General features: G+C 42.4%; 1 protein-coding gene across 1 annotated transcript; it reads left to right on the forward strand.

Annotated features, from left to right (window-relative positions):
• Positions 1-6,947: 6,947 nt before the first annotated feature.
• LINC02801 (long intergenic non-protein coding RNA 2801) lies at positions 6,948-14,165 on the forward strand (the record flags this gene model as incomplete). The annotated part of the gene is given in 2 exon segments (XM_030942866.1): positions 6,948-6,970; positions 13,853-14,165. Coding segments are annotated over 2 exon segments (336 nt in total), but the record flags the coding sequence as incomplete, so codon positions are not given.
• Positions 14,166-14,463: the final 298 nt, after the last annotated feature.

The raw sequence follows: 14,463 nt of genomic DNA on the forward strand, positions 1-14,463 counted from the left end.
ACGAGAGCAAATCAAAGTAAGGAATTCACTATTTCATCCATAGTTATCTAGACACAGACATTTTACTTTCAATATCTCACTTATTTCTCACCACATATTCTTTTCCCCAGTTAGCAGGGGAGGAGAATAAGGCTCTGCCAGTTTAAGCCACACAGCTTATGAGGAGCAGAACCGGATGCTAGCCTGGGATGGCTGACCTCCTGTCCCACCATCTTTCCACTGTGGGATTCTGCTTCCCTCCAAGTCTTTTAAAAGGTAGATGAATTTACTTCCTCCCACGCATAATCTACTTCAGTTGTGCACCCAGTAATAGACATTAACCAAAGCTGTGCAGACATAGTCTGGATCAGTATGGTGACCAACCAAGTCTCATTAGCAACATAAAGAGCATTATTGAGTAGTATTTATTTTCTTTGAAAATGATTATTTTTCAGAAACATGCAATTCTGGGTTCTGGGAAAGTGGAATCATGGCCATCTTGGGTAACTGCTTAAGTCATCCTCATTTACAGTTGCTTACGTTATGATGAGGCAGATTCACAACTCTTAAAATGCAAGTTGGGAGAATGAAACTTTTAGCATTCTGAAATTTCCAAAGAGGTATCATGTTCTTCATCGTCCCTTTGCTCTCCATTCTGGGCATGTGAGAATAAACAAAATCCCTGGCAGAATAATATTTCCAGAAATATGAGGAAAAACTTAATTTCTTTCATTTTACATCCAGATGTTTTCACAGGAAAGAAAATCTCCATAGAATGCAAGGTTCCCAAACAAATAAAACTTCCAAAAGAATCCTCCTTTTAGCAGATCACATTGTATTACTTGCAAACTAGCTGGTGAATAAAGGAAGCTTTGAAGTTTGCATAGTCAATCAAAAATGTTTTTTAGAGATAAACGACACATAATCTATCAACAAGTTTTTTTTTGGTATATCCTATGTTAGTTAATCTTTATATACAGTGTTTTAATACTCAAAGCAACATTTGGAATTTATGAACAAGACCCTGGACCAGGCAGCGTGGAGATGCCAGAATGAACAAGTCTTGGTCATTGACCTAGGTGGCCTTCCAATTTAGGAAAGGGGTTAAATCTAAGGCAAGAAACTTGTAATAAATGTTAGTACATGACAAATTTTATAAAAGAGAAACAAACAAAGTTCCATGGGAGAATACGGTGGGAAGAGATCATTTCTGCCTGGAGAGATCATGGCAGACTCCAAGGAGGAGGTGGCGTATGGGATGGAAGGCTTTGGTCAGGCTGGGAGTGGGTAGAGGATTCCAGACAAAGGACACAGTAGAAGCAAAATCATGGGGTTGTCACAGCATGGGGGCAGGGAAGTCGGATAGGAGTGGTATCTGGCTGGCTGGTAGGTGGATGGGAGAATGGCAGCACCAGGAAAGTGAGCACTGTGGTGCTGCCATCAACTTGCTCCTTGCCACACTGCTAGTCCTTGGCACAAAGCCTTTCTCAGGAGGCTCAAGGATATTGATGAACTCAATAAATGAACAAATGAAAGAACAAGACCCAATGAACACCCAAGGAGCAAAAGCCTTCATGTTGGTGGCAGCACATTCTTCTGTCTAACTCACTGTCTGGGTACATTGGTATATTTACCTCTTACTACAGTAGAAGTACCCTCTTCAGTCTAGGGTTGGTTATGTGGAAAAAAATTAGTTGAAGAGGTGAACCATGGAAAAGTATGGATTTCCACCTTAAATGTTTTTAATTTATCTTAAATAAATGAACTCTAATTCACTATCTCTATTATTTTTATTATTACATAGGGCTAAGACTTTTCCTTTGTGTAAGCATCCACTGAAGGAAGCTCCTGCACCTCATTTTGAATAAACCACACCTGTAACTCAATAGCTATGATTTTACGATTTCTGGCTTAGGTTCTTCTAATGCAGGAGGCAAACATAAATAAACCTATAAAGCAATCTGAACGCAGAACCATTTCGGGCTTTTACTGTTTTGCCCCAATCCTGTGCAGTTGTCTTTCTCACACACCATTAGGCAATATTTGTTGTTGTTGTTGTTGTTGTTTTTAGCAATAGCCTTTACAAATTCTTTTCAAATCATTCCACTTAGTTTTCATGCAAACACTCCTTTTTTTTTCCCTGAACTCATATTTCATCAGGTTACATAATATTGATCAAAATTATGTAATTATGATAACAAGGAAATTTGGAATAAGGAATCTGAGAACCATCACAACTACCTCTTGATCAGAGCATAATTGAGACCGTCAGAGCACAAACACACAGGCTAAGTAGAGAGACCTCTTCTCTTAGACAGTTGCATGTGCCAAGGGCCTCAGCTGTGTGTCCTCCAGAGAGCTGGTTAATCCTGAGTTTAGAGAGCTTCTAGTGTTCCAGTAACACCTTTTATCACAGTGCACTGAAACCTAGGCCAAAGCAGAGGCAGGTCATGCAAACCGGACATAAAGCTGGTCTACCCTAGAGTACATCTGGGGTACCTTGCCTTAGAAATGCCAAGGGGATGCTCCTGTAACACTTTTACTATCATGGGGTCCCATGGGGGTCCCCTCCAACCGACTTCAGGAATGAAGCTCCAGGGTGTGTAATTGTTTTAGCATAAATCAATTCAAAGTGGGGAAGAAGGCTCTTGGGGATCATGGAACAGTGCTTGGCATGTTGCTAATACGTATTAAATAGCTCCAGATAAAAATGGACATGGCTTTCTGCTACAGTAGGCAGATTGCTTGACTCTCTGGGAGTTGAGTACTTGGAAGAGAAAAATGAAGGTTTCCAAGACTCTGGCTGGTGTCCTAGCAGACACAGATGAGGACTGTCCTAGCAGTCCTCACAGGCTGGCTCCCTGTGGGAAGGGAGGGAAGCCAGGTCCATCTGAGCATCTCAGGCCAATGCCCGGAGCCCTGACCCTGCAGAAAGCATGCAGAGTGACCTCATGGGGAGAAGATGGGTAGGGGTCAGGAGCCAGCAGTGCTGTCCTTTCTTATGCTTAACCGGCCACATAACCTAAAGAAAATTCCTTGATCCCTGAAAGTCTACTTTCTCTTCTTTTTCTGTAAAATGAGGGTAAACCGAAAGCATTTGTGAAAGTCAAAAGCTAAGAGTCATGCACTGTTCAAGACACTACAAGGCCATGGGGTTTCTTAAAACGTAAATCACTCAGTTCATTCAGGGGCAAGAGACATGCCCCCATCTGTCTCCTCAGCCTCCCTTCACATAGAGGAACTGAGGATGATCTGCCTGATGCCTGTCACACCATCCATCCACCCACCATGGCTAATTAGCGTTTCTGCCCTTGAAGATAATCCCACCCCTCAAGATTAGCCTTGGGATATGAAGATCATTGCCTGGAAGAATATGGTGAGTCAGGGAATTGAAATAACCAAGATTTTTTCCCCCTTATCTTCTGACTACACTGAGGATTTCAGATTCTTTTCACCAAACACCCTCAGTCTTCTATGAATACCCACCACCCCAGTCCTCCTAAAACCTCTTACCACAGAGCAGATGTTTAGAGCCACCCATCAGGGAATAAGCCTGGCCTTTCTGTGCATCAGGCTAACCTATCATGAAGTCAGACAGCAGAGCAGGCAAAATGGGGACCCAGGTCAGCCAGTGCAAAGCTCCCTCCAGGAACCCCAGGCTTTGCGATCTCCTGGAACCTTCCTGTGCGCCTCTGTTATGGGATGAGGAGTCCAACAAGCTTATCATTGAATCAGCTGGTGTAACGGCCCTTTACGGTGTGCAAAATGCCACCACCACCAGAAAACAAGCAAAGGCAGAGCAAAACCTCCGTAACTAAAGAAATGATTTCTTTCCAAGTGGATGGTGTTTAAATCTGATAAGGAACAAGTAAACCTGTGGTTCTTCCTGGTTTATAGTGACTCAGGCCCAGAATAAGGTTTAGAATGTGTTTCTGGAAGTGGTATAAAGGAAGACTTTCTTTAAGGCCACCTTTGAGACCTGGGCAAGTAGAGGAGGGGTAGGAACTGGAGACCCAGGCCAGTGGATGGAGCTCTGAGGGCTGGCAGGGATGGAAGCCTGGGGCAGCAGGCACCGAGTGGCACTGCCATCTGGCTTTGGTTGCTGGGCTTTGGAAAGTAAGTTGGTGTTCTGAAGGCAAGGCAGGAGGGATCCCAGTGCCAGGGAACAGAGTAAATGAGAACTTGTCTCTAAGCCACGGATTCTGGAATTTCCCATAATTAACATTCCAGCTGAATATTCAAAAGGCCCGGGCTTTTGGTAGGCCTGTAAATTAAAATAGAATAAAGTATTTAGGGTCTACTTATGAGGGGTAATGGTCTGGGAAACCATGACGTTTGTTATTTGTGAAATGTGACTCAGTTTTTGCATCTATAAAGTGGCAATAGATTCAGAAATCTTTAAAATGTTAGTCCTGAGAGGGATCTTAGAGATAATTTAACTCTTTTTATTTTAGAGAAAAGGATCCTGAAGCCGGAGAGATTTGCTACTCTAATGGTATTAATATTAATAATGGTGTTGACTATGCTGAGTGTCTGAAGTGTGTAAGTTCATTTAATCCTCACAAGTTCTTTCTGAATAGTTATTACTATTATCCCTACTTTACAGATGAGAAAACTGAGACTTAATAAGGTTGTGCATCTTGCCCAAGGCCACACAGCTCATAATGGGCATAACTGGAACTTGAGACCAAGTCAGCTGGATTCTAGATTCTGAGTCTTAGAGAAGTAACTCACAGCAGCTCATATAAAAAGTTTTCTTCACTTTAGGAGGCCGAGGCAGGCAGATCACTTGAAGTCAGGAGTTTGAGACCAGCCTGGCCAACATGGTGAAACCCTGTCTCTACTAAAAATGCAAAAAAAAATTAGCCAGGCTTGGTGGCGTGCACCTGTAATCCCAGCTACTCGGGAGGCTGAGGCAGAAGAATCGCGTGAGCCTGGGAGACAGAAGTTGCAGTGAGCTGAGATTCGCCACTGCACTCCAGCCTGGGTGACAGAACAAGACTCTGTCTCAAAAACAAAAACAAAAACAAGAGAATATCTTTTATATCTCAAGGGTCCAGAGAGAACCATAAAGGTGTGAGGTGTGAGAAAGATAATGGGGTTTCTCCACAGTCTATACTGCCTTGTCTGGCGGGAATAGTAATAACCGACAGGAAGCTGACTGTGTGTCGGATATGGTATTAAGTTCTATACCTGGATTATGTTAATCATTTAATCCTCACTTCAACCTGTGAAATGCAAATTATTCTGGCACATGTTAAAGATGGTGAGGCAGACATTATTCACGGGGATCGTGGCCATAGGTATTGGGATCACTGCAACGGGGGCTTGCAGAAGAGGGGAGAGAGTAGACCTAACTCTTCCCCGGACAAGGACAAGTGGTTTATAAGCATGGAGTAGGGTGGGGGTCAGTGGATAGAAAATTACTAAGAGTGAACGTTGAGAATAAGGGGATTTCTGGGTAAACCAACTTGATGGGATCATTGTTGAAGGCAGACCAGGGTGACGGGGCAGTTTTTTTGACAGGGTTTTGCTCTTGTTACCTAGGCTGGAGTGCAATGGCTCGATCTGGGCTCACTACAACCTCTGCCTCCCGGGTTCAAGCGATTCTCCTGACTCAGTTTCCCGAGTAGCGGGATTACAGGCGCCCGCCACCATGCCTGGCTAATTTTCATAATTTTAGTAGGGACAGTTCACCATGTTGGCTGGGCTGGTCTCAAACTCCTGACCTCAGGTGATCTGCCCACCTCAGCTTCCCAAAGTGCTGGGATTACAGGAATGAGCCACTGGGCCTGGCCAAGGATTTTTGTTAGTAGGATTCTTGTTCAAAATGGATTCTACAAAGATAGAGAGGGAAGCCCCAGTTCAGGCCCAGTCAAGCTGAGGACTGAGAGGAGCCTGACTAAAGTTTCAATCAAAGGAGAGAGTCTTTGTCAAACTCTATGAGATGACCAATATTATACCCATTTTATAGATTAGTGAACTGAGTCACAAAGATGAGTCAAGGTCACACGGTAAATGATGGAACCAGGATTTAAACCTATGGAGTAGGATTTGAACCTCTGTGCTATACATATATCTAACATGCCTGTTTTTGACATGCGCTTCCACACAACTACCATATAATGACAATTTGTGTGTAATGTGATGGCCTTGATCGTTAAAGACAGATTAAACATAACACCGTGTCTTTGTTGGGAGATTTATTCCATTGTATTCAAGTATTTTGGGGATCGGTCATCCATCTAGTATCCAGATAACATTTCCAGATTAATATCTCAATTCCTGGCCATTCACCCAGAAGGAGCTATTTGCTTAGGTTGAAGGGATTGACCTGGCTACAGCTCACCCTTGTCCTGCCCTTTCCTCTTCAGAATTGGAAGGGAATCCTGCCCTGCTGTTAGGCGCTGCTTTCTCCCTTTGATTGGTTACATTGGAAGTCATTTTGCAAATGAGACAAGCATTAAGTTTTGTGAAATGGTGGCGTCCATTGGTGGTGAAAGGTGTAGAATGAAATCACTTAAAGTAGAAGCTCTTTTCCAAATGATTTCATGTCTCAGATCTAAATTATTCATTTGAGAAATTAATCAGTTTGGATTTTAAGAGTTACTGTTGGGTGATGATTTTCTTCTTCTTTTGCCTCTAATGGATAATTTGAGGGAATCAGCTTTTATATTAAGAAGATAAAACATGAGTTTGCAAAGTTGCCTGTCTGATCTTATTGCCTGGTGGGCCGCCTAGGAAAAGGAGTCTCTGATGAATATTGGATCCTGAGGTGCATAAGGGCAGGAGCTACATATAGACAATTCCCTTTGTCTGCTATTTAGTGCAAAGCCTTGCACAACTGGGCACCACACATTTGCCACTAATGATATGTGGGAGTTGGAGAGTTACCCCCATTCTTCGTTCTAAACATCTCTCTTGGCTTTCTTTGTCCCACTGCCTGCCTGAATCTGGCCCTGAGCAGGATGGCCACCCCACAGGACATAAGGTATGGGTTTGGAAAATTGAGAAAATGATCTGTGTTAGCTGGCTTCTGTGTTCCTTGTGCATTTTATTGGAGCCTGTCTGAAGATAGTGCCTTGCTTTTGGAATGAGACCTGCTGAGTCATGCCAGGCTTTTCCTCTTTCACAGTAATGCCTTATCTCTGAGCATGAAATTGACCCAATGTTTGTCTATGTGGTCACTACCATGGTTCCCAAGCCCATAAACATCCCCTAATCTTTTTCTTCACTACGGATGCAGTTTTTCTACTCATATTCAATACTTTAAGAAACTCACTCTTTCATTCTGTATTACTAACCCATGGCTCCTTCCTGTTCCTTCTTCACTTTAGTATTTTCTTTTTCTGAGAGGAGATCTTGGGTGAAAGTTATTATAGCTATACTTTATTAAATGTCTTCTGTGTGTCTGGGTCTGTGCTTAGAACTAATAATTATTTGTAACAATTGTCATCACTGTACACTTACTATGTATCCAGCAGGGCTAAGTGCTTTGCAGACATAGATTCATTTAAGTCTTATAACAAGCTTATGACACGAATACTATTAATAAACCCATTTACAGATGTGGAGACTGAAGATTAGTGAAATTAATTAACTTGCCCAAGGTTACTAAGCTAGTTAATGACAGTCTTGAATCAGGCAGTCCAACTCCCAAGCCCATACTCTTAATCACTACAATATATTGCCCTTCTTTTAAGCCTGTGGCCTTTCCTATTGTTCACAGGTATCCTGCAAGGGCAGTGTATTGCTGTACAGACCTAATAAGATCCATGCTTTGACCTCAGGCTTGTCTGCCTCCAAAGCCCATGCTTTTTCCACTCTCCAAATTGCCTTTGAGGAAGATAGACTCTGAGTTGCCCACTATCACCTCACCAGTTGTTCCTTTCTTAGGCACAGAGAGAACGATGTAGGATTAACTACATCACATATGATACCCAAAGAAATCCATTGGTTTACTCCAGTGGCTTACCAATGTCTTTATCATCCTTTCTTCAAATTTTACATGGTACAAGAGATCGAGACAAAGCTACTCTGGTTGAATTCACAATAGGGGACCTGTGCCCTCCTGTGCCCCTGCTCTACCTCCCATGAACCATGGTTTCTGCAGTTCCTCCATCAAACCCTGAAGGACACCAGAAAGCACAGCTGTAATATCAGTTAACCTCATCCTAAGTCAGGAACACATACCAACCATCACTAAGTGGATAGTTGTTTATTCCATTTTTGCATTTATCAAGATAACATTATTCCAAGACATCTATGGTTAAAAATAACAACAACAACAGCAACAACAACAACGTTTTGTCCTTATTCCAGTCAAAAATATATTTTCTAAGCCCATTTTCCTATAATTACATTAAAAGAAACATATTGGTCAGATCAAGTCAATAAACACTTGTTTAGTGCCTGCCAGCCCTGGGGAAACAAATCTCAGTATGACATGGTAACTTATAAGTTATGAGATGATGATGATTATTCTCAGTTTTCTGAATGGCTTAAGCCCAGGCAATTAGGTCCTCTCTAAGATTATAGCAGAACAATCATGTATTGGATTTCTCTTCCCACAGAAACTCCAACATCCAAGCCATAGACATATCATGAAGGCAGGTCACACTATGATTTCACCTAAGCCATTAGAGTCAGTCATGGCTTACTTTCTTCCTATAGACAGCCCAGGGCACATGCTAGCCATGGACTTTAGCTGCTGACACCCAGGTATGAAACTAAAATGAATGATAGACAACTCATAGCAAGATGTAGCATACCGTGAAGCCAAATCTAAAAAGTTTTCTGGGTGTATCTGTTATCTTTATCCCTGGATTATCAGACCAGTGTTTTCAATTTTGATCTTCGTATTTAATGGAAGGAAAATCTGATTCCTCTGGAGTAAGAAAGGTGAAAAAGATGACATAGATGTATGTCTTTTAGGTTATGAGTCTGGAATGGTGGCAAAGAATACTATGTGTCCACCAAGTCCTATCCCTTTGTCTTTTGGGCACTAACCTAGACTACACCTCCAAGCCTTTTTTGTGGCTAGGTGGCATCGTGTCATTGAGTTCTGGCCAATTGATGTTGCCAGAAGCAATGTGTACCATTTCCAGGTCTGGCCCATAAAGTCACCCTATGCAACCCTCCATGGTCTCTCCTCTTGTATTCACTGGTTGAGTGGAGAGGACTCTATAGATTTGGAGGATAGTGGACCCAGAGGAGAGAAAGAGTGCAGATCTCTAAATGAGCAATGAGTTTGTAGAGAGAGACCTGCACTTGGCTGTGAAATAAGCAATAACCCTTTTTTTTGTGTAAAGCTGTTGAGATTTGAGGAATGCCAATTACAGAATTTAGCTTACCTAACTAATACAGAGGCATAGTAAATAAGAGCCTAAGTATTAGAATTAGACAATTCTGGGTTCTATAAAAACTTTTCCACTTACCAGCTGGGTGACCTTGCACAAATTACTTAACCTCTCAGAGTTTCAACATCATTTGTAAAATGGGAATATAATAACACTTACCTCATAGGGTGGTGGGAGAACTCTATGGAAACATATGTGTATAATGTCTGTTACATAGCAGGTGTAGCAAGATTACAAATTCACTCACACAATCCAATTGTGCAAAGAAAATGTACTTCCTTTATTTCTCTATAACTGATTGAATTTTCTTCAAGATTCTCCAGCCCTGGGGTAGCAGGGAAACAAATGTGAACTTTAAATGAGTCAATTAACAATATGTCAGTCTCCTTTTGGTTTAAAATAGTTCCTTTCAGGTAACTGCTCAGGCTTTCAGAATCCTCACCCTCAAGAGAGTCAATGGGTGAATTTACTCTGTAGCCCCAGAGGTGGCCCCAGAGGTCTTTGTGCAGGCCTCTGGCTGCTCTCAGAGTCCTCACAGGTCCTGCTGGGTTGTGTCCTTTCCCTGTACTGTTAGTGCTTGCCTATGTGGCAGCTGCTGCTGGAAACTTGAGAGCTCTTCTTTCCTCAGCTTGGGAAGGGCTTGGTGGGATTCTCTTTTGAGGCAGCTGGTGCTATGTATCCTTCTGAGGCCTGGCTGTGATTACCACTTGCTTTCTGGCCTCGGCTGCCCTTGGCCACAGGGTCATTTAGCTCCCCCATAGTGACCACTCTGGTGAGTTGACTGTTCAGCAAGTCAGTTACTTTCTCGTTTCTTCTAAAGAGCATCCAGGAATTTCTGGATATTTTCCATACAAGGAGGGAGACCCCAGCAAACCAACTCAGGTCTGCTTTCAGCCTAGTCATGACTTTTCTCTGATATGGCCACCACTTGTTGCATGTGGGGGTGGGGACAGTATCCTGCAAGGAAATCTCTTCTCAGAGACTCAGAGAAGGACAAGGGCCTCTTTGCTTTTGGTTTTGTGGCAAACAGGCTCTAAGGTGATTCCTTATGATCCGCACATCCTGGTGCACATACCCTTGTATAATCCCCTCCTCTTGAGTTGTGGGGGTGGGACCTGTGACTGCTTCTAACCAATAAAATGTAAAAAATGGATACGGCATCACTCTGGTGATTATGCTACCTTATATAAAAAAATTCACCTTGCTAGTTGACTTGCAAGAGACTTTGCTTGCTGACTTGGTAGAGTGGCCGTGTAGGGAAACCCAATGTGGTGAGGAACTGTAGGTGGCCCCTAGGAACTGTGGGTGGCCTCTAGGACCTGAAGGTAGCCACCAGCCAGTATGAAGCCAGGATCCCAAGTTTTACAACCACAAGGAAATGAAAACTACCAATAACCTGAGTGAGCTTGGAGATGGATTCTTCTCCAGTCATGCCTCCAGATGAGAATGCAGCCCAGCTGCCATCTTGGTTGTAGTCTTGTTTGACCCTAAGTGGAGGATCCAGCTAATCCTGATCCATGGAAACTGTAAGATAATAAATGTCCATTATTTTAAGCTGCTAAATTTGTGGTTTAAATAACAAGCTGCTAACTTGTTATGCAGCAATGAACTTTGGCTGAGAGAGAGTTGGAGGCATGCGTATCTATTATTTCCCCTCCTGCAGCCCTTTTACACTTCTGACAACCTGCTGGCGGGTAGAAGAGCACACTTGCACTTTCCTCCTTCAGTCTGGTGGGAGGACCTCTCCTGCTGTCCCCAGTCACACACACATCATAACTTACTCCCGATGCCCAAAGTGGCATTTACTCACTCTACTTTCTTTGGGCTCAAGATGTGGAGTGGCTGCTGTGAGACATAATTTAGAAGAAGAGGTAATAAATACACAAATAATTAATATTTTAAGAATACTATCCCCATTACAAGGATCATTATATTCAGTTTCTGTATTAGTCCGTTTTCATAGTGCTATACAGAACTACCTGAGACTGGGTAATTTATAAGAAAAAGAGATTTAATTGACTTACAGTTCCACATGGCTGGGGAGGCCTCAGGAATCTTACAGTCATGGCAGAAGGTGAAGGGCAAGCAAGGCATATCTTACACGGCAGCAGAAGAGAGAGAGAGAATGAGGTGGGGAACTGCCAAACACGTTTAAACCATCAGATCTCATGAGAACTCACTCATTATCACCACAAAAGCATGGGGAAAACCTACCTCCATGACCCAATCACCTCACACCAGGTCGCTCCCTTGACTTGTGGGGATTACAGTTCGAGATGAGATTTGGGTGGGGACATAGAGCCAAACCATATCAGTTTCCTTCCCTTTAGATTCGGTTGGTTGAACCTCATTGTTTTCCCAGATCAGGAAGTTACACAAACCGTTTTTAACTCTAATTTTCTCTTTAGTTTTTCCCTATTTCAAACTTCTCCTGGCATAGGGAAGGCCATTAGGGCTGGGTGGCCCACCTCCTTAGAGACATAAATAGAGCTTGCAATAAATGCTTGGGGAGTCTGGTTTCCCATGGGATGCTGATCCAGATAAGTAGCTATCCTGTTAGGGTCAATGGAATACAGTCACAGATTATTAGAGCTGGAAGGAGAGCTATAAAGTCCAAATACTATCATTTTTTAGAAAAGGAAGTCAAGGCCCAGGGAGGTAAAATGACTTGCAAAAAGTCACCATGTTGGTTATTCCAAAGCTGGAACGAATATCTGAACATTCCAATTCACAGACCATGCACTAGTTATCTTAAGATATCATGTACAAACTGCAAATCAATATGTAGCAGAAAATTCTTTAATGAGGCACGTTTTGCCAGAGTGGATTATTTTTTAGATTCACTTTATTGAAACCTCTTCCTTTGCAAGAATTAAGTCTTTATCCTTTTCTGCTGATAAAAGAAAACCTTTCCAGGTAAAGCCAAAGAATAGCATCTTTCCTCTGACCTGCTAAATGGTAATAACAGCTGTTAGGAATATGCCCCATCAGGCCCCAGGGAGGGAGGTGTGGGGCATTTGCAAACTTTGGGTTGCATTTGGCAATTGTCTGAATCTGGGCAGCCTGCTGACCTCGGTTGGAGACAGACCTTTTAACTGTGCTTTTATGTATCATCGCTTCTTCTCTCTCTGTGTGTGTGTGTGTGTGTATAATAATTTTTTTTTTTTTAAAAAAGGGGAGCTAGTCTTTACTTTTTCCCCTTTCTAGCCTTTCAAGACAAAGCACTTGAAATATGAATATGATCTTTGTGGAAATGAGTGAGATTAAAAAAATTCTTCTATCATTTTGCAGAGATTTTTGTACCCCTGGAATTAGAAAATAGTTTGGGTCATAGAGAATGACCTTTTTAATGCATGTTGTTATTTTATTCCTAATTGTCATAAGCGAGCTTCCTGCAGATGAGTAGCTTGAGACACTGCCATTGCTCCTTCGTGTTACTGTTTCTCAGTCCTAACAGTCAGTTTACGATGTCAAGCATGGCACCACATTTCAGTTTTGTGAGAAACGCTGTAGTGTAGTGGGGAAGAACTCTAGCGATGGAGTCAAGTGGACCTGAGTTCAGAATCTGTACTTTGGGGCAACTTACTTGACATCTTTGAGTCTGAGTTTCCTCATACGTAAAGTGGAGAGATTAATAGTGCTTACCTGATATGGATACTGCATACGTTAAATGAGATAAGAATATGGCATAGCTAACACATGCCTGGCACATAGTGGGTGTTGTCATAACATGCAGGACACTGTATTAGAATTACTGTACATGTTCACAATCCCAGCCAGACTGAAAACTCCATCAGAGCAGAAACTATGTCTGTCTTGGTGTAATCCCAACTCTCAGTTTACCGCGTACTGTATCATAGGTGTTTATACTTTTGTGAATTAATGAATAAACAAATGATCAAAAATTGATAATTATTACTAATGTTCCCCTTAACTTGAGTGGCACACCAGCAGATCACTCAGACTAGCTGAGTCATTTCGGCAATACCTTGTTGCCTAAATGCATTCAAACTTGCTCATACAGAGATGCAGGTACCAGCCGCTTCCAGGCTTCCTACCTTTGACATATTTAGTTCAGGTTTAGGAATTTGGAAAGGCATTTCTTCATAATCTGGCATTGACTGGAGCTTACAGAAAATTCTCACGGTCTGAAGTTTAAAAACCAATATCTGAAGAAGAACTAGAAAGGGCAAGTGTTAAAATAATCTGGTTAGAAAAACAAAGTTTCTTCTAACTTAGTTCTTAAAATTCAAAACCTGATGTGAACCCCTTATGAGTTCAATAATTACCAAGGAAACTGAGGCTTTTAATGTTCCTGTTCCATTATAGATAATTTCCTTCTCATAGGAGACCTCTAACAGCAGTCAAGATGGAAATAAAAATATTCTGAGGAGAGAGAGTGGAAGAAATAAAAAAGGAACATAATATGGAGGAAAGATAGATCCCTAGGAGATGGAGAGTTTTGTAAACAAGTTTTCTCTACACAAAGATTGGATTTGCCTTTGCATCTCCAGGTCCCAGCACAGAGCTAGGACATGTGAGCTGCTCCACCCATATTTATTGGGTGAAAGGTGCCTATGAGATGGTGTGGCAGAGAAGGAAAATGAGCTGGAGTGGAAGAAACCAGAGTCAGGGAAGCCAACATGCCAGAGTCTATTGCCTGGCTAAGGAGCAGAAAAAGGAAGACAAATGCTTGGAAGGAAAGAGGGAAGGACAAAAAGCTGGACTGCGAAGTTCTACTTTCATTTTTTGTTGTTTTTGTTTCTTTATTTAAGAAAAGCAACAAGGGGTCCAGGCACAGTGGCTCACGCCTGTAATCCCAGCACTTTGGGAGGCTGAGACGGGCAGATCACCTGAGGCCAGGAGTTCGAGACCAGCCTGGCCAACACGGTGAAACCCCGTCAGTACTGAAAATACAAAGATTAGCCGGGTGTGGTGGTGCACAACTGTAGTCTCAGCTACTCAGGAGGCTGAGGCAGGAGAATCACTTGAACCCAGAAGGTGGAGGTTGCAGTGCACCAAGATCACGCCACTGCACTCCAGCCTGGGCAACACAGCAAGACTCCAAAAAAAAAAGAAAGAAAGAAAAGGAGAAAGAAAAAAAGAAAGAAAGAAGGAAGGAAGG

Source organism: Rhinopithecus roxellana, chromosome 12 (genome assembly GCF_007565055.1).
Source record: "Rhinopithecus roxellana isolate Shanxi Qingling chromosome 12, ASM756505v1, whole genome shotgun sequence".
Classification (NCBI taxonomy): Eukaryota; Metazoa; Chordata; class Mammalia; order Primates; family Cercopithecidae; genus Rhinopithecus; species Rhinopithecus roxellana.